At 44.1% G+C, this 26,385-nt stretch overlaps 1 protein-coding gene across 1 annotated transcript in view; it reads left to right on the forward strand.

Moving 5' to 3' along the window:
- Nucleotides 1-26,385, forward strand: part of LOC137369779 (piezo-type mechanosensitive ion channel component 2-like) — a 1,207,705-nt gene that overhangs the window by 809,170 nt on the left and 372,150 nt on the right. The window contains exons 9-10 of the mRNA XM_068031235.1: nucleotides 9,464-9,475; nucleotides 16,343-16,444. Of these exons, the coding sequence (XP_067887336.1) occupies nucleotides 9,464-9,475; nucleotides 16,343-16,444 (114 nt within the window). The remainder of the gene's footprint in view (nucleotides 1-9,463; nucleotides 9,476-16,342; nucleotides 16,445-26,385) is intronic.

The following is a 26,385-nucleotide window of genomic DNA, read 5'->3' on the forward strand; positions in this document are numbered from 1 at the left end:
ACATCTCACAGCTTGCACACATTGCCAGCTATTCAACTATGATAGGCACATCACCCAAGCATATTGCACCACACTCACTTACACACTTCCCTCTCTCTTCCAGACCAATGTGGTGCACAACCACAGGCAGTAGCACCTAACTGATGGGGGGCAGGCATGGCTGCATATCCTCACCTCGCTGTGTGCACCATTTTTTTTTATTCTTTCATGGAATGTGGCATCGCTGGCTAGGCCAGCATTAATTGTCCATCCCTATTATTGGAGTGGCCCTAACTGATGCCCTGGCCGGCTGCAGGTCTGAAAGAATCGAAGATGATGGTATACTCATACCTAATTCTCCTTCTCATATTCCACTTCCCCCTCATCCCGCAATTACTTCTGATTCCCAAGCTGCTTATAAAGTAAGCTTTCTTTTGCCACTTTCCCTCACCGCAACCCTGCCCTTGTGCCTTTCTCCTTTCAGATACCCAAAAAACTGCAACTTGTCCATGCATTGGTGCAGGAGCAAACACGGAAGAGGAAAAAGAGCTGGATGATCAAGAAACACCGTTCCTCACTGTCACACTCACAGCCACCAGCTCAGTGCTGTTAGGAAGGGAGTTCCAGGATTTTGACCCAGCGACAGTGAAGGAACGGCAATATAGTTTCAAGTCAGGATGGTGTGTGACTTGGAGGGGACGTTGCAGGTGATGGTGTTCCCATGCATTTGCTGCCTTTGTCCTTCTAGGTGGTAGAGGTCGCGGGTTTGGAAGGTGCTGTCAAAGGAGCCTTGGTGAGTTGCTGCAGTGCATCTTGTAGATGGTACACGTTGCTGCCACTGTGCGTCGGTGGTGGAGGGAGTGAATATTTGTAGATCGGGTGCCACTCAAGTGGGATGCTTTGTCCTGGATGGTGTCGAGCTTCTTGAGTGTTGTTGGAGCTGCACCCATCTGGGCTAGTGGAGAGTATTCCATCACACTGCTGACTTGTGCCTTGTAGATGGTGGACAGGCTTTGGGGAGTCAGGAGATGAGTTACTCGCTGCAAGATTCCTAGCCCCTGACCTGCTCTAGTAGCCATAGTATTTATATGGCCACTCCAGTTCAATATCTGGTCAATGGTAACGCCCAGGATCTTGATAGTGGGGGGATTCAGCGATCGTAATATCATTGAATGTCAAGGGAAGATGTTTAGTTTCTCTCTTGTTTGAGATAGTCATTGCCTGGCACTTGTGTGGTGCAAATGTTACTTGCCACTTATCAGTCTGGATATTGTCCAGGTCTTGCTGCATTTCTACACGGACTGCTTCAGTATCTGAAGAGTCGCAAGTGGTGCTCAATATTGTGCAATCATCAACAAACATTCCCACTTCTGACCTTATGATGGAGGGATGGTCATTGATGAAGCAGCTGAAGATGGTTGGTCCTAGGACACTACTCTGAGGAATTCCTGCTGTGTTGTCCTGGAGCTGAGATGATTGACCTCCAACAACCACAACCATCTTCCTTTGTGATAGGTATGACTCCAGCCAGTGGACAGTTTTTTCCCCTGATTTACATTCACTTCAATTTTGCTTGGGCTCCTTGGGCAGACAGTCAAATGCCGCCTTGATGTCAAGGGCAGTCACTCTCATCTCATCTCTAGAATTCAGCTCTTTCGTCCACATTTGGTCTGAGGCTGTAATGAGGTCAGGAGCTGAATGGCCCAGTGGAACCCAAACTGAGCATTGGTGAGCAGGTTATTGCTGTGTACGTTCCACTTGAGAGCACCTTCCATCACTTTGATGACGATTGAGAGCAGACTGATAGGACAGTTATTGACCGGATTGGATTTGTCCTGCTTTTTGTGTCAGGATATAGCTGGGCAATTTTCCACATTGTCAGTTCACTGCCAGCATTGTAGCTGTACTGGAACAGCTTGTCAGGGCACAGCTAGTTCGAGAACGCAAGTCTTCAGTACTACAGCCGGGATATTGTCAGGGTCATTAGCTTTTGCTGTATATAGTGCCTTCAGCCATTTCTTGATATTATCTGGAGTGATTCAAATTTTCTGAAGACTGACATCTATAATAATGGGGACCTCAGGAGGAGGCCAAGCTGGATCATCCACTGAGCACTTCTGGCTGAACATGATTGCAAATGGTTCAGCCTTGTCTTTTGCACTGACGAGCTGGGCTCCCCCCATCATTGAAGGTGGGAATGCTTTTGGAGCCTCCTCCACCCGTTAGTTATTTAATTCTCTGCCAGCATTCAAGACTGGATGTGGCAGGATTCAGAGCTTTTATCTGTGCTGTTGGTTGTGGGATTATCTCTGTCTATAACATGCTGCTTCTGCTGTTTAGCATGCATGTAGCCTGTGTTGTAGCTTCACCAGTTTTAGGTATGCTTTGTCCTTCTCTTGGCATGCCCTCCTGCAATCCTCATCATACCAGAGTTGATTCCCTGGCTTGATGGAAATGGTAGAGTGAGGGATATGTGGGCTATGAGGTTACAGATATGATTTTTTTAATTCTTTGATGGGATTTAAGCATTGCTGGCAAGGCCAGAATTTGTTCCCCATCCCAGGGCAGTGGTGTAGTGGTAATGTCACTGGACTAGCAATACAGAGGCTCAGGCTAATGCTCTGGGGACACAGGTTCAAATCCCACCATGGCAACTGGTCGAATTTCAATTCGATTAATAAATCTGGTTTACAAATGTTGTTTCGGGAAGGAAACCTGCCATCCTTACCTGGTCTGACCTACATGTGAGTCCAGACCCACAGAAATGTAGTTGACTCTTAAATGCCCTCTGAAATGGCCTAGCAAGCCACTGAGTTGTACCAAACCGTTAGAGAAAATTCAAAAGGAATGAAATCGGACAGACCACCCAGCATCAACTTCGGCACTGGAAACGACAACGGCACACCCAGCCCTGTCAACCCTCCAAAGTCCTCCTTACTAACATGGGGGTTTGTGCCAAAATTGCGAGAGTTGTCCCACAGACTTGTCAAGCAACAGCCTGCCATTGTCATATTCACAGAATTATACCTTACAGTCAATGTCCCAGACACCATCATTCCTGGGTATGTCCTGTCCCACCAGAGGCGGCAGCACAATGGTATACAATCAGGAGGGAGTTACCCTGGGAGTCCTCAACATTGACTCCGGACTTCATGAATTCTCATGGCATCGAGTCAAACATGGGCACAGACAACTCCTGCTGATTGCCTACCTACTGCCCACTCTCAGCTGATGAATCAGTACTCCTCCATGTTGAACACCAATTGGAAGAAGCACTGAGGGTGGCAAGGGCACAGAATGTGCTGTGAGTGGGGACTTCAATGTCCATCACTAAGAGTGCCTCGGGAGCATCACAACTGGCTGAGTCTTAAAAGACATGGCTGCTAGACTGTGTCTGCGGCAGGTGGTGAGAGAGCCAACAAAAGGGAAAAACCTACTTGACCAATCTCACCACTCCACCTGTTGCAGTTGCATCTGCCCATGACAGTCTTGGTAGGAGTGACCACCACACCGTCCTTGTGGAGATGAAGTCCCGTCCTCACATTGAGGATACCCGCCATGGTGTTTGTGGCACGATGACCATGCTAAATGGGATAGATTTCGAATGGATCTAGCAACTCAAAACTGGGCATCCATGAGGCGCTGTGGGCCATCAGCAGCAGCAGAATTGTATTCAACCACAAGCTGTAACCTCATGGCCTGGTTTCTGCCTCACTCACCATTACCATCAAGCCAGGGATCAACCCTAGTTCAAAGAAGGATGCAAGAGGGAATGCCAGGAGCAGCACCAGGGACCTAAAAATGAGGTGTCAACCTGATGAAGCTACAACACAGGACTACATGCATGCCAAACAGCAGAAGCAGCATGCATTAAACAGAGCTAAACAGTCCCACAACCAACAGTTCACATCTAAGCTCTGTAGTCCTGCCGCATCCATTCATAGAAACATAGAAAATAGGAGCAGGAGTAGGCCATTTGAGACTGCTCTGCCATTTATTATGATCATGGCTGATCATTCAGCTTAGTAACCTGTTCCCGCTTTCGCTCCATATCCTTTGATCCCTTTAAACCCAATAGAAACATTTAAAATTTCCTCCCCTTTTGACCTCTACTACCGAGAAGAACAAGGGCAACAGGTGCAATGGCACACCACCACCTACAAGTCGTACACCATCTTGACTTGGAACCATATTGCCATTCCTTCACTGTCGGCGGGTTAAAATCTTGGAACTCCCTCCCTAACACCTATACCACCATTTGCCATGGTGGGATTCGAACCTACACCCCTAGAGCATTAGCCTAGACGCTGGTTATTAATCCAGTGACATCACCACTATGCCACCACTTCATGATTGACAGTAGACAATTAAACAACTAACAGGAGGCGGAAGCTCCACGAATCTCCCCATCCTCAATGATGGGGGAGTCCAGCACATAAGTGCAGCAGACAAGGCTGCAGAATTTGCAACCATCTTCGCCCAGAAGTGCCGAGTGGATGATCTGTCTCGGCCTCCTCCTGAGGTCCTCAGCATCACAGATGTCAGCCTTCAGCCAATTCGATTTACTCCATATGATATCAAGAAACGGCTGAAGGCACTGGATACTGCAAAGGCTATGGGCCCTCACAACACTTGGCAATTGTACCGAAGACTTGTGCTCCAGAACTAGCTGTGCCCCCAGCCAAGCTGTTCCAGTACAGCTACAATGCTGGCATCTAGCGGACAATGTGGAAAATTGCCCAGGTGTGTCCTGTACACAAAAAGCAGAACAAACCCAACCCAGCCAATTACTGCCCCATCAGTCTACTCTTGATCGTCAGCAAAGTGATGGAAGGTGTCATCGACAGTGCTATCAGTTGGCACTTACTCAGTAATAACCTGCTCACTGACGCTCATTTGGGTTCTGCTAGGGCTACTCAGCTCCTGACCTCATTACAGCTTTGGTCCAAACATGGACAAAAGAGCTGAAATCCAGAGGTGAGGTGACAGTGACTGCCCTTGACATCAAGCCAGCATTTGACTGAGTATGGCATCAAGGAGCCCTAGCAAAACTGAAGTCAATGGGAATCAGGGGGAAAACTGTCCACCGGATAGACTCATACCTAGCACAAAGGAAGATGGTTCTGGTTGCTGTTTGCCAATAATCTCAGTCCCTGGCATGCCCTCACTGCAGGAGTTCCTCAGAGTAGTGTCCTAGGCTGAAACATCTTCAGCCCCCAGCTGCTTCCTCAATGACCTTCCCTCCATCATAAGTGGGGATGTCCGCTGATGATTGCACAATGTTCAGCACCATTCGCGACTCCTCAGATACTGAAGCAGTCCATGTCCATGTGCAGCAAGACCTGGACAACATTCAGGCTTGGGCTGATAAGTGACAAGTAACATTCACACCACACAAGTGTCAGGCGATGACCGTCGCCAACAAGAGAGAATCAACCCATCTTTCCTTGACATTCAGCAGCATTACGATGGCTGATTCCCACACTATCAACATCCTGGGAGTTACCATTGAGCAGAAACCGAACTGGACCAGACACATAAATGGCTATATGGTCAGAGGCTAGAAATTCAGCAGTGAATAACTCATCTCCTGACTCCCCAAAGCCTGTCCACCACCTATAAGGCACAAATCAGGAGTGTGATGGAATACTCTCCATTTGCCTGGATGGGTGCAGCCCCAACAACACTCAAGAAGCTCAATAGCATCCAGGACAAAGTAGCCCACTTGATTGGCACCCCATTCACAACCTTCACCATTCACTTCCTCCACCACTGACGCACAGTGGCAGCAGTATGTACCATCTACAAGATGCACTGCAGCAACTCACCAAGGCTCCTTTGACAGCACCTTCCAAACCCACGACCTCTACTACCTAGTAGGATAAGTGCAGCAGATGCCTGGGAACACCACCACCTCCAATTTCCCCTCCAAGCCACACATGATCCTGAATTGGAACTATATCACTGTTCCTTCACTGTTGCTGGATCAAAATCCTGGAACTCCCTTCCTAACAGCACTGTGGGTGAACTTACACCACATGGTCTACAGTGGTTCAAGAAGGTGGCTCACAACGACCTTCTCAAGGGAAATTAATAATGGGCAATAAATGCTAGCTTAGCCACCAATGCCCACATCCCATGAAAGACTAAAAAAGATTACGCTTGAGAAGGTGGTGATTGAATACTATTCTGCTGCTGCGGATGGCCCAGTGCACCTCTTGGATGCTTAGTTTTAAGTTGCTACACACGTTCTGAGTCTATTTAGCACGGTGGTAGTGCCACACAACACGATGGTGTCCTCAGCGTGAAGACTGGACCTTTTCACCACAAGGACTGTGCAGTGGCCACTCCTACCAATACTGTCATCAACAGATGCATCTGTGACAGGTAGATTGGTGAAGACGAGGTCAAATATATTATTCCCTCTTGTTGTTTCTGTTGCCACCTGCTGCAGGCCGTCTGGAAGATATGGCCTTTAGGACTCAGCCACTCAGTCAGATAGGAAAGTAGGAACACAGGAGCATAGGAAACATGAGCAGGAGTAGGCCATTCGGCCCATCGAGCCTGCTCCACCATTCAAACAGATCATGGCTGATCATCTACCTCCATGCCATTTTCACCACTATCCCCACATCTCTTGATGTCATTAGTATCCAGAAATCTATTGATTTCTGTCTTGAACATGCTCAATGATTGAGCTTCCACAGCCCTCCGGGTTAGAGAATTCTGAAGATTCAGCACCCTCTGAGTAAAGAAATTCCTCCTCATCACAGTGTTAAATGGCCTACCCCTTATTCTAAGACTGTGTTCCTTGGTTCTAGACTTAGCAGCCAGAGGAAACATCCTATCCACATCTACCCTGTCACACCCTGTAACAATTTTGTAAGTTTCAGTGAGATCACCTCTCATTCTTCAAAACTCTAGAGAATACAGGCATAGTTTCTGCAGTCTCTCCTCATAAGACAATCCCGCCATTCCAGGGATTAGTCTGAAGTACCTCCGTTGCACTTCATCTATGCTAAGTCTATCCTTCCTTAGGTAAGGAGACTAAACTACACAATACTCCAAGTGTGGCCTCACTAAGGCTCTATACAATTGCAGCAAGACACCTTTATTCCTGTACTCAAATTCCCTTGCAGTGAAGACCAACATACCACTTGCCTTCTGAATTGCTTGCTGCATCTGCATATTAGCTTTTAGTGATTCATGAACAAGGACATCCAGGTCACTTTGGACAGCAACACTTCCCAACCTCTCACCATTTAAGAAATATTCTGCCTTTCTGTTTTTTCTACCAAAGTGGATCACCTCACACTTATTCACATTATATTCCATCTGCCATGTTCTTGCCCATTCACTTAGTCTGTCCAAATTCCCTTGAAGCCTCCTTGCATCCTCCTTACAACTTACATTCCTACGTAGTTTTGTGGCATCAGCAAATTTGGAATTATTACATTTGGTCTCCACATCCAAATCATTTATATAGATTGTGAACAGCTGTGGCCCAATAATGGAATAAGGGTACCTCACTAGTAACAGCCTGCCATCCTGAAAATGACCCATTCATTCCTACTCTCTGCTTTCTGTCTGTTAATCAATTCTCAATTCATAGCAGTATTTTACCTCCAATCCCATGTGCTCTAATTTTGTTTACTAATCTCCAATGTGGGACCTTATCAAAAGCTTCTGAAAATCCAAACACACCACATCCACTGGTTCTCCATTATCTATGCTACAAGTAACATTCTCAAAAAACTCTAAAAGATTTGTCAAATATGATTTCCCTTTCATAAATCCATGTTGACTCTGCCCAATCATATCATTATTTTCCAAGTGTCTAGTTATCACATCCATTATAATAGATTCTAATATTTTCCCTAATACTAATGTCAAACTAACAGGTCTGTAAATTTCCGTTTTCTTTCTTGCTCCCTTCTTAAATAGTCGAGCTACATTTGTTACTTTCCAGTCTACAGAAACCCTTCCAGAATCTATAGAATTTTGAAAGTTAACCACCAATGCATCCACTATCTCTATAGCCACCTCCTTCAATACTCTGGGATGTAGCTCATCTGGTCCAGGAGATATATCAACTTTCAATCCAATTAATTTTTGAGTACCACCTCTTTATTGATACTAATTTCTTTCAGTTCATTTTTACATTCCCTTGGTTCCCTAGTATTTCTGGGAGATTTTCAGTATCTTCCTCTCTGAAGACAGATACAAATTAATTGTTTAGTTTCTCCGCCATTTCCCCATTTTCCACTACAAATTCTGCTTTCTCTGCCTGTAATGGACCCACATTTGTCCTTGCTAATCTTTTCCTTTCACATACTTAAAGAAGCTTTTACAGTCGCCTTTATGTTTCTAGCTACCTTGCATTCATATTCTCTTTTCCCTTTCTTTATCAGTTTCTTGGTTCTCCTTTGCCTAATTCTAAATTTCTCCCAGTCCTCAGGCTTACCACTTTTTCTGGCGACCTTATAAGCCATTTCCTTTGATCTAATGCAATCTTTAACTTCTTTTGTTAGCCATGGTTGATTCACCTTTCCTTTTGTGTCTTAGAGGAATGTATATTTGTTGTAGACCATGTAATACTTCTTTAAACACTAGCTCTTGTCTGTCTACTTTCAAATCTTTTAATATATTTTCCCAATCCAACTTTGTCGTTTCCAGTGTCTGTGTCAATGCCAGGTGGTCCGTCCAGTTTTACTCTTATTCAACTTTACTGTCTTGTTTTAATACAACTGAGTGGCATTTCACAGGGCAGTTACGAGTCAATCACATTACTGGGTCTGGAATCACATGTAGTCCAGACCAGCTAAGGATAGCAGATTTCCTCCTCTGAAAGATATTAGTGAACCAAATGAGTTTTTATGACAATCTGGTAGTTTCATGATCTTTATTAATGAGACTAGCTTTTTATTCCGGATTAATTAATTAATTGAATTTAAATTCTCCCAGCTGCTGTGGTAGGATTTGGACTCATATCTCCAAAGCATTCGTGGACCTTTGGATTACTAGTCCAGTAACATTACCCCTTTGCTGCAGTTGCCGATGTTGGTTGCCTCTTCCTTTCCTGTTCCTCTTCTTCCTCCTGCTCCTCTTCTGCCTCCTTTTTTTCTTCCTCCTACTCCTTCTCCTTCTCAGCTGCCCAGTCTATTCCTGATGGCAAGGGCTATTCCCCCATGATGGCAAGGCTGTGCAGGATGCAGTAGATCATGATGAATGATAACCCACACTCTGGAGATTACGACAGGGCTCATCCAGAGCAGTTCAGGCAGCAAAAGCATTGCTTAAGCATTCCAGTGCTGTGCTCAATGTATGGCAACATGGCTCTCATTATATGCATGCTGCACATGTGTGTCTGATTTGCACATTGGAGTCATGAGCCAGGTGGTCAGAAGATAGCCCTTGTCATCCAGTAGCCACTTCTAGTTTCTTGTGTTTGCTGAAATGCTGATGGTACAGTGGCCTGGCGCAGAATAAAGGTACTGTAACTTCTGCCAAAATATCGAGCATGGACCTGCATATTGCATTGAGTATTGCTGGATATTGAGGAAGAAAATGCATACAGATCATCATACAACATTTGACAGCAAACTATGAGATGTTGGAATGTCATCAGCTCTAGCCTGGAAGGAGCTGGACTGACATTACGACTGGTTCTGGGGGAGATGGGACCAATGTCCTTGCGGGGTCATTTGTTAGTGCTATTGAGCAGGGTTTAAACCAACTTGGTGGGGGATGGGAACCAGGAATTATTAGAGAGGAAAAACAATTTGCACAAAGAATTGGGAATGACAGATAGCACTGGAGTAAGAAATAGTAAGGTATTAGGTGGCATCAGAGTAAGAGGGAATGCAAAAGGCCTAAATTAGGTTTACTTTGCATGTATGTGACCTCACAGCATGTGGTAAATAAGGTTCGTGAACTGCAGACACAGGCGTGGCAAAATGATGCCATGGTGATAACAGAGAGCTGGTTCAAAAAAGGGCAGGACTGGGTACTAAATATTCCTAGATACTAGGTGTTCAGGAATGATAAGGAAGGATAGAAAGGAAGAGGGGTAGCAGTATTGAATAAGGAGAATATTACAGTGCTGGAGAGAGGGGATGTCCTAGAGTGGTCAGGGACAGAATCTAATTGGTTAAAGCTAAGAAATAATAGAGGTACCATTACACTACTAAGTGTATTCTATAGGCCACCAACTAGTTGGAAAGATATAGCGGAACAAATTTGCAAGGAAATTATCAGAGGTGCAACAACTGTAGTTATAATGGGGGACTTTAATTATCCTAATATAGACCTGGACAGTAATAGTGTATAGGATAGAGAGGGGCAAGAGTTTCTAAATTATGTTCAGGAGAATTTTCTACAGCAGTATGTTTCCTGTCAAATGAGGAAGGAGGCATTGCTGGATCTCTTTCTGGGGAATGGGGTCAGTCAAGTGGATCAAGCGTCAGTAGGGAGATATTTAGGGGACAGTGATCATAGTATCAAAAGGTTTATGTTAGCTATGGAAAAGGACTAGGGGCAATCCAGAGTGAAAATAATTAATAGCGGGAAGGCCAATTTTAATGGAGTGAGAACGGATCTCGCCCAAGTAAATTGGAATCAAAGATTGGCAGGCAAAACTATAACTGACTGACTTTAAAGAGGAGATAATTAGGGTACAGCTGAGGTACATTCCTACGAGGGGAAAAGGTAGGACAAACAAAGCCAGAGCTCCCTGGACGATGAAAGAGATAGACAGTAAGATGAAGCAGAAAAAGGCTGTGTATGTCAGATGTCAGGTTGATAATACAAGTGAGAACCAGGCTGAATATAGGAAGTTCAGAGGGCAAGTGAATAAAGAAATAAAAGAAGCAAAGAGAGAGTCTGAGAAGAGACTGGTAGCAAATATAAAAGGAAATCCTAAGGTTTTGTATAGGCATACAAATAGTAAAAAGGTGGTCAAAGGAGGAATGGGAATGATTAGGGACCTAAAAGGGGATTTACGCATGGCTGATGTACTAAATGAGCACTTTGCACATATTTCTAGCAAGGAATGTGATGCTAAAGTCATAGTGAAAGAAAAGGTAGTTGAGACACTGGATGGTCTAAAATTGATAAAGAGGAGGTATTAGAAAGTTTAGCTATACTTAAAATAGTTACCAGGACCAGATGAAATGCATCCAAGGATACTGAGAGATGTAAGGGTGAAAATTGTGGAGGCACTGGCCATAATCTTAGAGACAGAGGACTGGAGAATTCAAATGTTACACCCTTGTGCAAAAAAGGGTTTAAGAATAAGCCCAGCAACTACAGGCCAGTCAGTCTAACCTTGGTGGTGGGAAAGCTTTTAGAAACAATAATCTGGGACAAAATTAACAGTGACTTGAAGAAATGTGAATTAATTAAGGAAAGCCAGCATGGATTTGTTAAGGGCAAATTATGTTTAACTAATTTGATTGAGTTTTTTGATAAGGTAACAGAGAGGGTTGATGAGGGTAATGCAGTTGATGTGGTGTACGTGGACTTCGAAAAAGCATTTGGTAAAGTGCCATATAACAGACTTGTCAACATAGTTCAAGCCGATGGAATAAAAGGATAAGTGGCAAAATGGATACAAAGTTGGCTGAGTGATAGGAAACAGTGAGTAGTGGTGAACAGTTCTTTTTCAGACTGGAGAAGGGTGTTTGGTTGGGTTCTCAAGGGGTTGGTATTAGGATCACTGCTTTTCTTGATTTGTATTAATGACCTAGACTTAAGTTTGATGGCACAATTTCAAAATTTCCAGATGTTACAAAACTTGGAAGTATTCTGAACTGTGAGGAAGATAGTGATAGACTTCAAGAGGACGTAGACAGGCGGGTGGAATGGGCGAACACGGGACAGATTAAATTTAATGCAGAGCAGTGTGAAGTGATTCATTTTGGTAGAAAGAATGTGGAGTGGCAATATAAATTAAAGGGTACAATTCTAATGGGAGTGCAGGAGCAGAGAGACCTGGGGGTATATGTGCACAATTCATAGAAGGTTACAGGGCTGGTTGAGAAAGCGGTTAATAAGGCATAATGGATGCTGGGTTTTACAAATAGGGGCATAGAGTACGAAAGCAAGAAAGTTATGGTGAACTTTTATAAAACACTGGTTCATCCTTAACTGGAGTGTTGTGTCCAATTCTGGGCACCACACTTGTAGAAGGATGTGAAGGCTTTAGAGAGGGTGAAGAAAAGATTTACAAGAATAGTTCCAGAGATGAAGAATTTCAGTTACATGGATAGATTGGAGAAACTGGGGCTGTTCTCCTTAAAGAGAAGGTTGAGAGGAGATTTGATAGAGGTGTTCAAAATAATGAGGTGCCTGGCCAGAGTAGATAGGAAGAAACCATTCCCATTGGTGCAAGGGTCAAAACCAGAGGATATCGATTTAAGTGAATGGCAAAACAATCAAAAGCGACATGAGGAAAAAATGTCTATGTCGCAAATGGTTAGGATCTGGAATGCACTGCCTGAGAGTGTGGTGGAGGCAGGTTCAATCACGGCTTTCAAAAGGGAACTGGATTTATCTGAAGAGAAATATTTTCAGGACTACGGGGAAAAGGTACGGAAGTGGGACTAGCTGAGTTGCTCTTGCAGAGAATTGGCGCGGACATGATGGGCTGATTGGTTTCTTTCTGTGCTGTAATGATACTATGAGACTATAAGAAGTTCATGGCAATGGTCACCTTTATAGCCACTGGCAATGCCCTCCTCGCCCTTCTCTGAGGTTGCAGGTCTGACTAACACAGGTGGCACGTTTCAATGAGCACTTTCTGAGTGAAATAGAGAATTTACACACTCTGTTCCTCACTGAGTTTGAGATAGCAGAATTGCTCCCTAAAGATCATGAATCAATATGGCCTTCTGCTGAATGTCCTTTCCACCCCCCCCCCCCCCCCCCCACCTCCTCCTCTTCCCTCTTCAAACTGCTCTGTATCGCCTCTGCTCATTCTCTCTGCCCTGCAGAGGGCCAAAGAGGATAGAAACTACAGCACTCATGACTTGGAGCAAGTGGTCTAAACAGACCCCTTGAAGTGAGAACCAAGGCCTTCACCACAGGCCACACCACTTGCGGTAGACTTCAGCAACTTTAAGTAACAGTACACACCTCCAAAAACTTCTACTAACTCAGCCACAGCCAGTAGAAATCAATCAGCAACCAAACTGAAAGTGGTTGATGATCCTATTAAATACTACTGTTCAGTGGGCAGGTTCTTCCTTCTGCTGGTTGCATGTTCAGCTGTGCAAGGTTAAGAGAGGGTGTTAGCTGGAGCATTGTGGTCGAAAATGGCACTGCTGGCACCAAATCAGCATTACATGCTGACTGACGTCACGATCTGCCTGCTCTGCATACTTCTAGTGTAAACCAGCATCTGTGTTGATGACCTATCAAAATGGCATCTAGCATGGCCTAAGCCGGAAGTGTGCATGCATGGCACAGATGCTATTTTGGACCCAAAACAACACCCATAGCACCAAAAATAGGGGCACACAAGTTATCAAGTGCATCCTTTCAGCATGTGCATCCCTTACTGTATGGCTATATTCTCCATGAACAATAAAGCATACTATAAGCACACATTATCCTTTAATGCTAGGATGTCAAAAGTGACTGCAAGCTAACCTGCTGTTTCCTCACGCTGTGCTTCAGTGAGTGTGTAAACATGCCCTTCTGTCTTTTACTCTAGTGCTTCTCCCACATGCCACCTAAGGGCCTGTATCACGAAAGATAATTGACTACTACTGTAATACAAAAGGCTCATGGTAGTTGGCTCCTGGAGGGAGCAACTGCTTGTTACATCTCTGGATTTTGTGTTTGGGCAGCCTGGTGCCAGCTCCTATGTGTGTGATGCTCCCATGAAGAAGGCCAGATGCTTGGCATGTCCTGCTGTCCTGAGAAAATACACGCTCAGGCAACTTGCTTCCAGCCATTGACATTGCACTGGATCCTGGACCTGTGACCCACTAATCAGCGGTCTAATGGCAACTACCAGATCCAGAATCCCCTGAGTGATAGCAGCTTAGTCCCCACAGTTTGAAACTGGTCAGCAAGGTGCTATCTAGTCTGTCGTTGACTCAAGGATAGTAGCTGTGTTTCTGTGGAAAAGGCAGCACTGAGGTGGGAGGTCATCACGGTTTCCTGTAAAGCTGCCATACTTTCCATCTATGCCTGTAATGAAGAAATAGCTTCCCCAATGTTTCTGCAAATGTGTGCTGTAGACGGCAAAATCATAACAGTCAGTTTGCTGCATTTCCTTGGCAACTGAACTCAGTCTGCACATAGGTGTGATGTTCCTCAAACATCTTTCTATTCAGGTGAATACCCATGAAATCTGGGTCCTGTGACTCCAAAGGCATAGGCAGCATTCATTTCAGCCTTCGGTAGGAACATGGTACATTGCTAACCACTACTCATTCATCTGGCTCGTTTGTGCTCTATGAATCACGTAGTTCCATATTCTCACTGACATTTTCTAATTTCCCCTGAGTGGTGCATGGGAGTGACAGAGGAAGTCTTGTGTGACCTTTTCCTCTACTTCTTCTTCCTCAATATAACAAAAACTGCTTGAATTGCTTCATGGCACAAATCCATTACCACATGCATTTAGGGGCATGTTGCAGGCAGATCACTTTTATTCCAGTAATTTTGAAACATTCTGCCATAAATGCCTTATCATCACTGTCTGTCATACAAAGGTGGAGCACAGGGCAAGCCTGCAGGTGCACAGTCACGGGGAGTGCCTCAGTCTAGAAATTAAACTGTACAGTGGCTGTTTTCAGTTACTAAGTTGCCTCCTAAGCTTCCAAAGTGGCAGACAGGAAGTCCACACTCATTGGGAATTGGAAGTGCGCCGCCACCACCATGTTGATATAGGTTAAAAAAAAGCTGTCCATGGCCCACACCTGAAACAGTTAGAATCTTGTCAAATTCAATTAAGTGGTCTGACACCTGTCTGAGGCCCCTGTGCACGTTTGCCCTGAGGTAGCTGATTCCAGTGCCACCCAGGAAAATCAAGTTGACATGCAGCCTAACCAGCAATTCACAAGCAGGCTGGCACCAAAATGGTAAAATTGATAGATTTTTGGCTCTTTTTCTGAAGATTTATGGCAATGCCAAAGCAATAGATGCTTTTTCCTCCATAATAGGAAGTGCACCAACAGTTTAAGGCACTGCATTTTCACTTTTGCCCTGAAAATTCTGCCTCACTCCATGACCTCTGCGCTCCCAGAACATGATGCCTATCATGCTGAAAGCAAATATAAGGGGAAACCTTTGAAAACTGGACAGGTATCCACAGTACACTTGTGGCATGAAATGCGCCACACATAATGCCCCTGAATTATAGATCCAGTCTTCCGAACTGTTTGAAGTCTGACCACCTCAACTACATATTTCTTCATTTGAATTATTGTCATTGACTTATAGTTCTTTTATTATTTGTTAGCTGAGTTTGGTAATTAATGGCCTAGGCTTCACATGAACAAGCCTCACTGTACATTCAGCTGTTTTAAACTTGATATACAGAGTAGTGAGGGTGGCAGAAGTAACAACTTTATAAGGCCTTTTACTTTCAAAAGCTTGTAACACTTGTTTGTATTACTATTTGGTGGGTAGGCTTATCAAATACGTCATTGCTGCCATTATTTGGCCAACTATTTATGCAATAATGTCATGATAAGTTCAACAAAAGATGGACCTAAGTCATGAACTTTTTTCACAATTCCAGTCTTGTCTCAGATTGTTTTCAGGGAGCGATTGATCTGAGTCTACCCTGTTAGCTGAAGGGGGGAGATAACAATACTGAGGGCGGCACAGTGGCGCAGTGGTTAGCACTGCAGCCTCACAGCTCCAGGGACCCGGGTTCGATTCTGGGTACTGCCTGTGTGGAATTTGCAAGTTCTCCCTGTGTCTGCGTGGGTTTTCTCCGGGTGCTCCTGTTTCCTCCCACAAGCCAAAAGACTTGCAGGTTGGTAGGTAAATTGGCCATTATAAATTGTCACTAGTATAGGTAGGTGGTAGGGAAATATAGGGACAGGTGGGGATGTTTGGTAGGAATATGGGATTAGTGTAGGATTAGTATAAATGGGTGGTTGATGGTCGGCACAGACTCGGTGGGCCAAAGGGCCTGTTTCAGTGCTGTATCTCTAATCTAATCTGACCAAATGTGTCTTCATATAAGGTGATGAAGGAGTAGAGGCAGTGAGCTATGCTACGATACATGAGGACTCAACTGCCTCTGAACTATGGCCAGAATGTACATCTGTACAATTTGCAAAATTATGCTTTATTTTTACCTTTGCAGAATATGGAACAAGAGGAAAATTGTGAAACAGAGGACGAAGAGCAAAATGAACCATTTGGAAGTGATTCACCAGTTACTGCCAACATGAGACGTAATATGTGGTATTCAGCACACTATGGAACTGATGAGAGAAGGGTAAATGCATCTTAAAACATTGGTTGTTCAGATTAAGGACTTCAAATTCAGTCTCAGAACTTCACCAGAATTATTTGAAGGGAAACTAATTTCATGAATGACATTTTTTTAACTATGTATTTGAAGTCTTTATACAGGACAGCACAGTTCATCTGAAAGCAGCGAGTTGCTATTCATTTGTATGGCGTGAAGTAATATGAGTACCACACTGAAATATTTCCCGAAAGATATTATTTAGGTCACTAAATGCTCATGAAACTACCACAGAGATACTGAAAGTAAGATTCTTGACAGGTCAAAACTTTGTTTAATATATCTCATGACCATTTGACCCATATAAGTCAAATTTGTTGTTCTGAATGCTGGAAAATATTGTTTAATTATAAGTCTTTTCAGACAATGTGTTGATCTTGTCCTTACTGTTGTAACTGCTCTTTTATGTGGAATGAGGGGAATCCTTATTATATTTGCATGAATTTGTGTATGTGTGCCTCTATGAAAGCTAGGAATATATTTTCCTGTTTGTATGAATAATATCAGATGAATATGGATTGTTTTATTTTGTTTTAGAGATACAGCACTGAAACAGGCCCTTCGGCCCACCGAGTCTGTGCCGACCATCAATCACCCATTTATACTAATCCTACACTAATTCCATATTCCTACCACATCCCCACCTGTCCCTATATTTCCCTACCACCTACCTATACTAGGAGCAATTTATAATGGCCAATTTACCTATCAACCTGCAAGTCTTTTGGCATGTGGGAGGAAACCGGAGCACCCGGAGGAAACCCACGCAGACACAGGGAGAACTTGCAAACTCCACACAGGCAGTACCCAGAATTGAACCCGGGTCGCTGGAGCTGTGAGGCTGCGGTGCAAACCACTGAGACATTTTTTAAAAAACGAATTGGAAATCTTCTGTACCAGAAACTCTGTCTAAATAAATAGATTTCGTAGTAAGTGAACGTCCTACAACAAGGTAGGACCATAGGTACAGGAGTAGGCCATTTAACCCTTCACGCCTGTTCCACCATTCAGTGAGATCTTGGCTGATCTGCGACCTAACTCCATATACCCACCCTTATTAGCCCCATCCAGCTTGGGCAAGCGCAGGCCTCAAAGTAACTATAAATTATCTCAGCAGAAATTGTGAATTTTGGTTTTTAAAGAGTCAAACAGGAGCTTTGAGACTTGTGATTAATTTACATGGGATCAATACATAGAAGGTACAGCACGGATAAAGGTCATTCAGTCCAACTGGTCTGTGTCAATGTTTATGCTCCAAATGAGCCTCTCCCACCAAACTTCATCTAACCCTATCAGGATATCGTTCAATTCCTTTCTCCCTCAATTACTTACTTAGCTTCCCCTTAAATGTATCAATGTTACTTGTTTCAACTATTCCTTCCTGGAGTGAGCTCCACATTCTAACCACTCTCTGGGTAAGTTTCTCCTGAATTACCTATTGGATTTATTGGTGGCTATCTTATATTTACGGCCATATTTCTGGTCTCCCTCACAAGTGGAAACATCTTCACTACATCTTTGCTAACAGAAGTAGTTTCTTACAGGTGCTGCATCAAATGGCCTTCCTCACTGTTGCTGCCCCTCCCCTGCCCTCACTCTTCTCTCCCCAGCCTTCATGCTTCTTCCCTCTTCTTATAAGGTCACTTATATATCTCAAGATCAAGGCCCAATTTGAAGATAGTGGTCTGCTATAATCACTTTGCTAGAAATTTAGAAATAAGTTGTGAATATAACTGAGAAAACTGAGTTTTGGGATCAGGAAACCGCATGATACCAATCTATTGGGCCTCAGGGATGTAGCATTAATACAATGTGGTCATCAAGGTCAGATAGATCATAAGAAACAAGACCCTTGAAACTAATTTACCATTCTCACCATGGCAATACCATCTAATTGAAAGAAAATCTTGTTTACTGTTATACACAGTTGACACTTAGAAAGCTGCAATAATTCAGCACTGAATTGCCAGTGTCACTCAAAGAGGCCAGAAAGATAAATGATATGAGTAAAACACCGTTGTCCAATACAAATTGCTGCCTAGCCACAGGGAGTTAGGTAGTACGTTAAAAAACAGGACCTCTAAGGTTGTAATCTCTGGATTACTCCCTGTGCCACGTGCCAGTGAGGCTAGAAATCGGAAGATAGTGCAGCTAAACACATAGCTGAGCAGCTGGTGTAGAAGGGAGGGTTTCAGATATCTGGACCATTGGGCTCTCTTCAGGGACAGATGGGACCTGTACAAGAAGGACGGGTTGCATCTAAACTGGAAGGGCACTAATATCCTGGCTGCAAGGTTTGCTAGCGTCACTCGGGAGGGTTTAAACTAGTGTGGCGGGGGGTGGGAACCAGAGCAGTAGGACAGCCAGTGAAGTAAATGAGGAGGACATAGTAAATAAGGCCAGTAGGACTAAGAGGAAGACCAGGCAGGGAGATGTTGCTGAGCACAGCGGGACTGGTGGTCTGAAGTGCATTTGTTTCAATGCGAGAAGTATAACAGGTAAGGCAGATGAACTTGGAGCTTGGATTAGTACTTGGAAATATGATGTTGTTGCTATTACAGAGACTTGGTTGAGGGAAGGGCAGGATTGGCAGCTAAATGTTCCAGGCTTTAGAAGCTTCAGGCGGGATAGAGGGGGATGTAAAAGGGGTGGGGGAGTTGCATTACTGGTTAAGGAGAATATCACAGCTGTACTGCGAGGCAATATGGGTGGAGCTCAGGAATAGGAAGGGTGCAGTCACGATGTTGGGGGTTTACTACAGGCCTCCCAACAGCCAGCGGGAGGTAGAGGAGCAGATATGTAGACAGATTTTGGAAAGATGTAAAGGTAACAGGGTTGTAGTAGTGGGTGATTTTAACTTCCCCTATATTGACTGGGACTCACTTAGTGCTAGGGGCTTGGATGGGGCAGAATTTGTGAGGAGCATCCAGGAGGGCTTCTTGAAACAGTATGTAGATAGTCCAACTAGGGATGGGGCCATTCTGGACCTGGTATTGGGGAATGAGCCCGGCCAGGTGGTCGAAGTTTCAGTGGGGGAGCATTTCGGGAGCAGTGACCATAATTCCATAAGTTTTAAGGTACTTGTGGATAAGGATAAGAGTAGTCCTCAGGTGAAGGTGCTAAATTGGGGGAAGGCTAATGATAACAATATTAGGCAGGAACTGAAGAATTTAGATTGGGGGCGGCTGTTTGAGGGTAAATCAACATCTGACATGTGGGAGTCTTTCAAACGTCAGCTGATTAGAATCCAGGACCAGCATGTTCCTGTGAGGAAGAAAGACAAGTTTGGCAAGTTTCGGGAAGCTTGGATAACACGGGATATTGTGAGCCAAGTCAAAAAGAAAAAGGAAGCATTTGTCAGGGCTGGAAGGCTAGGAACAGATGAAGCGCTTGAGGAATATAAAGACAGTAGGAAGGAACTTAAGCAAGGAGTTAGGAGGGCTAAAAGGGGTCATGAAAAGTCATTGGCAAACAGGATTAAGGAAAATCCCAAGGCTTTTTATACATATATAAAGAGCAAGAGGGTAACCAGGGAAAGGGTTGGCCCACTCGAGGACAGAGATGGGACTCTATGCGTGGAGCCAGAGGAAATGGGTGAGGTGCTAAATGAGTACTTTGCATCAGTATTCACCAAGGAGAAGGACTTGGTGGATGATGAGCCTAGGGAAGGGAGTGCAGATTGTCTCAGTCATCTCATTATCAAAAAGGAGGAGGTGTTGGGTGTCTTGCAAAGCATTAAGGTAGATAATTCCCCAGGGCCTGATGGGATCTACCCTAGAATACTGAGGGAGGCAAGGGAAGAAATTGCTGGGGCCTTGACAGAAATCTTTGCATCCTCATTGGCTACAGGTGAGAGACTAGCAAGAGACAGCCTGGTTTTGTGAAGGGGAGGTCGTGTCTTACTAATTTGATTGAGTTTTTTGAGGAAGTGACGAAGATGAGGGAAGGGTGGTGGATGTTGTCTATATGGACTTTAGTAAAGCCTTTGACAAGGTCCCGCATGGCAGACTGGTGCACAAGGTGAAGTCACACAGGATCAGAGGTGAGCTGGCAAGATGGATACAGAACTGGCTCAGTCACAGAAGACAGAGGGTAACAGTGGATGGGTGTTTTTCTGAATGGAGGGATGTGACTCGTGGTGTTCCGCAGGGATCAGTGCTGGGACCTTTGCTGTTTGTAGTATATATAAATGATTTGGAGGAAAATGTAGCTGGTCTGATTAGTAAGTTTGCGGACGACACAAAGGTTGGTGGAATTGCGGATAATGATGAGGATTGTCAGAGGATACAACAGGATATAGATCGGTTGGAGACTTGGGCGGAGAAATGGCAGATGGAGTTTAATCCGGACAAATGTGAGGTAATGCATTTTGGAAGGTCTAATGCAGGTGGGAGGTATACAGTAAATGGCAGAACCCTTAGGAGTATTGACAGGCAGAGAGATCTGGGCGTACAGGTCCACAGGTCACTGAAAGTGGCAATGCAGGTGAATAAGGTAGTCAAGAAGGCATACGGCATGCTTGCCTTCATCGGTCGGGGCATAGAGTATAAAAATTGGTAAGTCATGTTGCAGCTGTACAGAACCTTAGTTAGGCCACACTTAGAATATTGCATGCAATTCTAGTCGCCACACTACCAGAAGGACGTGGAGGCTTTGGAGAGGGTACAGAGGAGGTTTACCAGGATGTTGCCTGGTCTGGAGGGCATTAGCTATGAGGAGAGGTTGGAAAAACTCGGATTGTTTTCACTGGAACGACGGAGGTGGAGGGGCGACATGATAGAGGTTTACAAAGTTATGAGCGGCATAGACAGAGTGGATAGTCAGAAGCTTTTTCCCAGGGTGGAAGAGTCAGTTACTAGGGGACATAGGTTTAAGGTCCGAGGGACAAAGTTTAGAGGGGATGGGCGAGGCAAGTTCTTTACACAGAGGGTGGTGAGTGCCTGGAACTTGCTGCCAGGGGAGGTGGTGGAAGCAGATACGATAGCGACGTTTGAGAGACATCTTGACAAATATATGAATAGGAAGGGAATAGAGGGATATGGGCCCTGGAAGTGCAGAAGGTGTTAGTTTAGGCAGACATCAAGATCGGCGCAGGCTTGGAGGGCCGAATAGCCTGTTCCTGTGCTGTACTGTTCTTTGTTCTTTATTCTAAAGTGACACTGCTTTAGCCACATGCACTAATTTCAGTACAAAACACCTTACACATGTTGGTCTGGAGTTTGTTGAGGTCCTGACATCAGGATCCATGGCGGGGTGGGGGTGCCGGAAAATTGTACTGGCAGCAGCCCACCACGGAGCCCGACTCGGCAATCCAGGGCGCGATCTTCCTGGCGGCAGCCTCCCGTGCCGCTAGGCAACGAGACCTGACTTTGAACATGTAAATTAAGAAAATGAATACATTTAAATAAAATTATCAGCGATTTACCTGCTTCTGGGATCTTCCGAATGGCGGCCAGCACTCACATGCCTTCACTTTCCCGTCCAGGGAAATCTGGCTCCACTGAGGCAAGGAAGGGGCGGGCGGGTACTTAGGATTTTCAGTGTAGTCGGGGTCGGTGGGGGGCAGGGTACGGGGTCAAATGTGCATTAATAGTGTAGGGGAGGGGGCAAAGGGGTGATCTCTGCACTTTGAACAGTTTGGGGGAGGGAGGTCAAGTCTTGTATGCAAGTCTTTGGTGGGGGGAGAGGGCAACTATTATCTGTAAGTGTTATTGGCGGGGGTTGGAGGAGAAGGGGCGATATTTTTTATTGAGGTGTACTGGGGGGGGTGGGGTATGGTTTTAAATATTTAAATTTAGCGGCAGATCTGGCTGCCCTTTAAAAACGACGCCAGAACTGCTGTTCCCGGCAGCAGAAAAATAAAGTTCAGCTCATTGTGCCATGTGAATGAGTATTGAGATCATGTGCCCAATGATGGCATTTATTAATTCATTTTTTATTTACTCATCAGAAATGCAATTAACTATGTCTGGGTTCCCATTTAGCCACATATGGCCTGTAGCAAATCTATTGGTGCAGGAACAAGGAGTCTTCTGAAGTTGGGTTCAAGTTACATTGTTGTGACAGATGCGAGGACACTCCGCTCTACATCTAACATCTGCATCTTCTTTACCATAGCGCTAGCATTGGGTATCCAAATGTTTTTAAGTGTTTCCTATAGTTTCATTCTTTAAATTGATAAACAAATAATGAATGGGAATATTAATCTGACCAGCAGAAAAATGCAGGGAAGGGAAAGCTGGCAGTAAGGCTTTTATACCAAGGTCCTGGAATATTATTTGTTTACACGAGTGCTTGCAAACTGAATAAGGAAAGCAGTAGAGTAAATCCTATCGGAAAGATCTGAACTACCACTGTATTGGCTATCCCACCCCATCAAGTTTCCTACCCCTTCACGTCTCCTCGTGCATCCAGCCAACGGACCTGCCCAAAAATTATTGACACCTTTCTCTTATTGACCAAGGCAAGTTGTTCAACAATTTTAGATCATAACCACTACCCCCATTTTGTTGCGATTTTTTTTGCTGATTCATATTTTTTTCTTGTTTCTTTTTTACTTTTGCATTTGGACGGCTGCTATCCTGCCATTTACATCTCATCTAGACACATCTTTCGTTTCTTTCCTTGTCCTATTTGTTAACGACCAAGGCGGGAGGAGTGGCTAATTCTGTCGCACTTCTTCACAGGTCACAACATATCAATAAATTTTCCACTTACCGAAACAGTCAATTAGATGCTTTATTTGTCCCCAGAATAAAGCACACCAACCAGGTTTCTTTAATGAACAACAAAATTATCCTTTTATTATAAACCAAGACTAAACCAATAATTAAGTAAATATAGATGCGAATTGAAATATTAAAGCCCCCTTATTTTTTATCCTAGCCCTCACACACAGACTCACATACACAACCAGTTAACTGGAAAAAAAGGGATTTTTGTTTACAGTTGTTACAAAGAAATAGTGGCAATGTCACTGGACTAGTAATCCAGAGCCCAGGCTAATGTTCTGGGGACATGGGTTTGAATGCCACCATGGCAGACAGTGAAATTTGAATTTAATTAATAAATCTGGAATTAAAAGCTAGTCTAATGATAACCATGAAACCATTGTCAATTGTTGTAAAAACCTATCTGGTTCACTAATGTCCTTTACGGAAGGAAATCTGGTATCCTTACCTAGTCTGGCCTACATGTGACTCCAGACCAATAGCAATGTGGTTGACTCTTAAAATGTCCTCTGAAATGGCCTAGCAAGCCACTCAGTTCAAGGATAATTAAGGATGGGCAATAACTGCTGGCCTAGCCAATGACGCCCACGTCCCACAAAATAAAATTTTAATTTTTTAATAAGTAACTTAGGCTGCATAGCGGATATGGAAGTCTTTTGTTTTGGCAAGGTGTTCCAAAGGCAAATAAGTGGCTGCCACTATGAATCTTTCCAGGTGATGTTGATAGACATTGTGGGTAGGCGTTCAAAGAAATTCAACTACAGAAGGCTTCATATAGTTCTTACAGCAGGTGCACAGCAACAAAGGTTTCAGTTCTCACACATTCGATGCAAAGTCCTTTTTAAAGATGCAAAGTTTCTGCAAATATTCAGAAGGTCTTCAAAATACAGGAGACAACAGTACAACTTCTTACAGGCTTTTGCTTTTCAAGGGCAGGGGGTCTTCAAAGGGAGGTAACAATTGTCTGTTTTTTCTTCTGATCTCCGAGCAGGTCCATATTCAGATCTCCAATTGCTCTTTTAGTCCAAAAATCAGCTGGCTTTTAGCAGTTCAAAATGAAACCAAAAACAGTTCAGCAACAATCCTGTGACAGCTATATATCATAGTCTGTCATTTCCTTGTAAACATCTGTCCCTTCAGGTTAGAACCCCATGTGGTGTTTACTTGAAATCACATGTTTTCCAGTACTCGTTTACTGGTCAACCCTTTTGTTGACCTTCCTTTAAAATAACCCTGTAAAGTTCAGCAATCTCCAGATGATTCAATGTCTATGAAATCTTTTTCAGTTTTTAAAAATATAGATTCTCAAGTTTTAACAAAAAAGGAAACCCACGAAACACATTACCACTCCATTTGGCTTTGTGCCATGAAACCTTTTGTTATTTAATCTGTCCTGCCCTCCCGTCTATCACAGACCTTCCCTTTTTTCTTCCTCCCACCCACCCCCTTCATAATAGCATGATTTTTCCTGCTCAACCCCTGCCTTCAACATTGCTAATTTTTCCCAGTTAAAATACCCTGCTCAGATTGCATGCAGTCTGTTGCTTTCAAATATTAAATATTGGGAAATATTAAAAACAAAAGCAAAGCATGGTCCAAGTGGCAATAGGTTTTTCTGATTTCAGAGTACAATAAAACTAAAGGCTGATTGCCCTCCATGTGGTGTCATTACATGTTGTTCCGTTACATGGGGTAGATTTTAACTTTCACCACCTGGTGGTAAACTCAGTCTTGCAGATCAGCCACTCATCAGAAAGAAAATTGGATGGTGTGTTTCACAGGAAGATTAACTCCTTTCTCTTTTTGATCAAAGGAAGGCATTCAGATACAGTACCATGTGAATGCCAGTTTTCTATTCACTTGTGAAAGTTCAAATCTATCCCATTGTTTCTTAACACTGTAACCTAATGAACAAAGTGGAATCCGCCAGTGGATCTTGGATATAGGTTATTTCATTACATCATTATACAGAATAACCGGGGAGAGAGAAACAGAGTTAACGATTCAGGTCTGTGACCTTTCATCAGAACTGAAAAAAAGTTAGAAATGTAATAGGTTTTGAGCAAGTGAAGAGGGCGGGTGGGAGGAAGAACAAAAGGGAAGGTCTGTGATAGGGTGGAGGGCAGGACAGATTAAATAACAAAGGTTTCATGGCACAAAGCCAAAGGGAGTGGTAATGGGACAAGGAATGAAACAAAAGGTGTATCTAGATGAGGTATGAATGGCAGGATAACAGCCATCCGAATGCAAAGTAAAGGGATTAAGTAAGAAAGAAGAGAAAAAATCTGAACCAGCAAAAAAACACGCAACAAAATGGGGGTTGAGGTTATGATATAAAATTGTTGAACTCAATGTTGACTCCAGAATCATGTAAAGTGCCCAGTCAAAAGATGAGGTGGTGTTCTGTGCGCTTGCGTTGAGCTTCATTGAAACACTGTAGAAGTGTGAATAAAGTGGCAGTTAATATAAAAAGGAACACAAAAATCTTTTACCGGTGTATAAATAGTTCTTCTTTGGCCTCCTTGTCTCGAGAGACAATGGGTAAGCGCCTGGAGGTGGTCAGTGGTTTGTGAAGCAGCGCCTGGAGTGGCTATAAAGGCCAATTCTAGAGTGACAGACTCTTCCACAGGTGCTGCAGATAAAATTGGTTGTCGGGGCTGTTACACAGTTGGCTCTCTCCTTGCGCTTCTGTCTTTTTTCCTGCCAACTGCTAAGTCTCTTCGATTCGCCACGCTTTAGCCCCGTCTTTATGGTTGCCCGCCAGCTCTGGCGATCACTGGCCACTAACTCCCACGACTTGTGATCAATGTCACAGGACTTCATGTCGCATTTGTAGACGTCTTTAAAGCGGAGCCATGGACGGCCAGTGGGTCTGGTACCAGTGACGATCTCGCTGTACAATGTGTCCTTGGGGATCCTGCCATCTTCCACGCGGCTCACATGGCCAAGGCATCTCAGGCGCCGCTGGCTTAGTCGGGTGTATATGCTGGGGATGTTGGCCGCCTGGAGGACTTCTGTGTTGGAGATACGGTCCTGCCACCTGATGCCAAGGATTCTCCGGAGGCAGCGAAGATGGAATGAATTGAGACATCGCTCTTGGCTGACGTACGTTGTCCAGGCCTCGCTGCCGTAGAGCAAGGTACTGAGGACACAGGCTTGATACACTTGGACTTTTGT

The sequence above is a fragment of the Heterodontus francisci genome, chromosome 5, assembly GCF_036365525.1.
Source record: "Heterodontus francisci isolate sHetFra1 chromosome 5, sHetFra1.hap1, whole genome shotgun sequence".
Classification (NCBI taxonomy): domain Eukaryota; kingdom Metazoa; phylum Chordata; class Chondrichthyes; order Heterodontiformes; family Heterodontidae; genus Heterodontus; species Heterodontus francisci.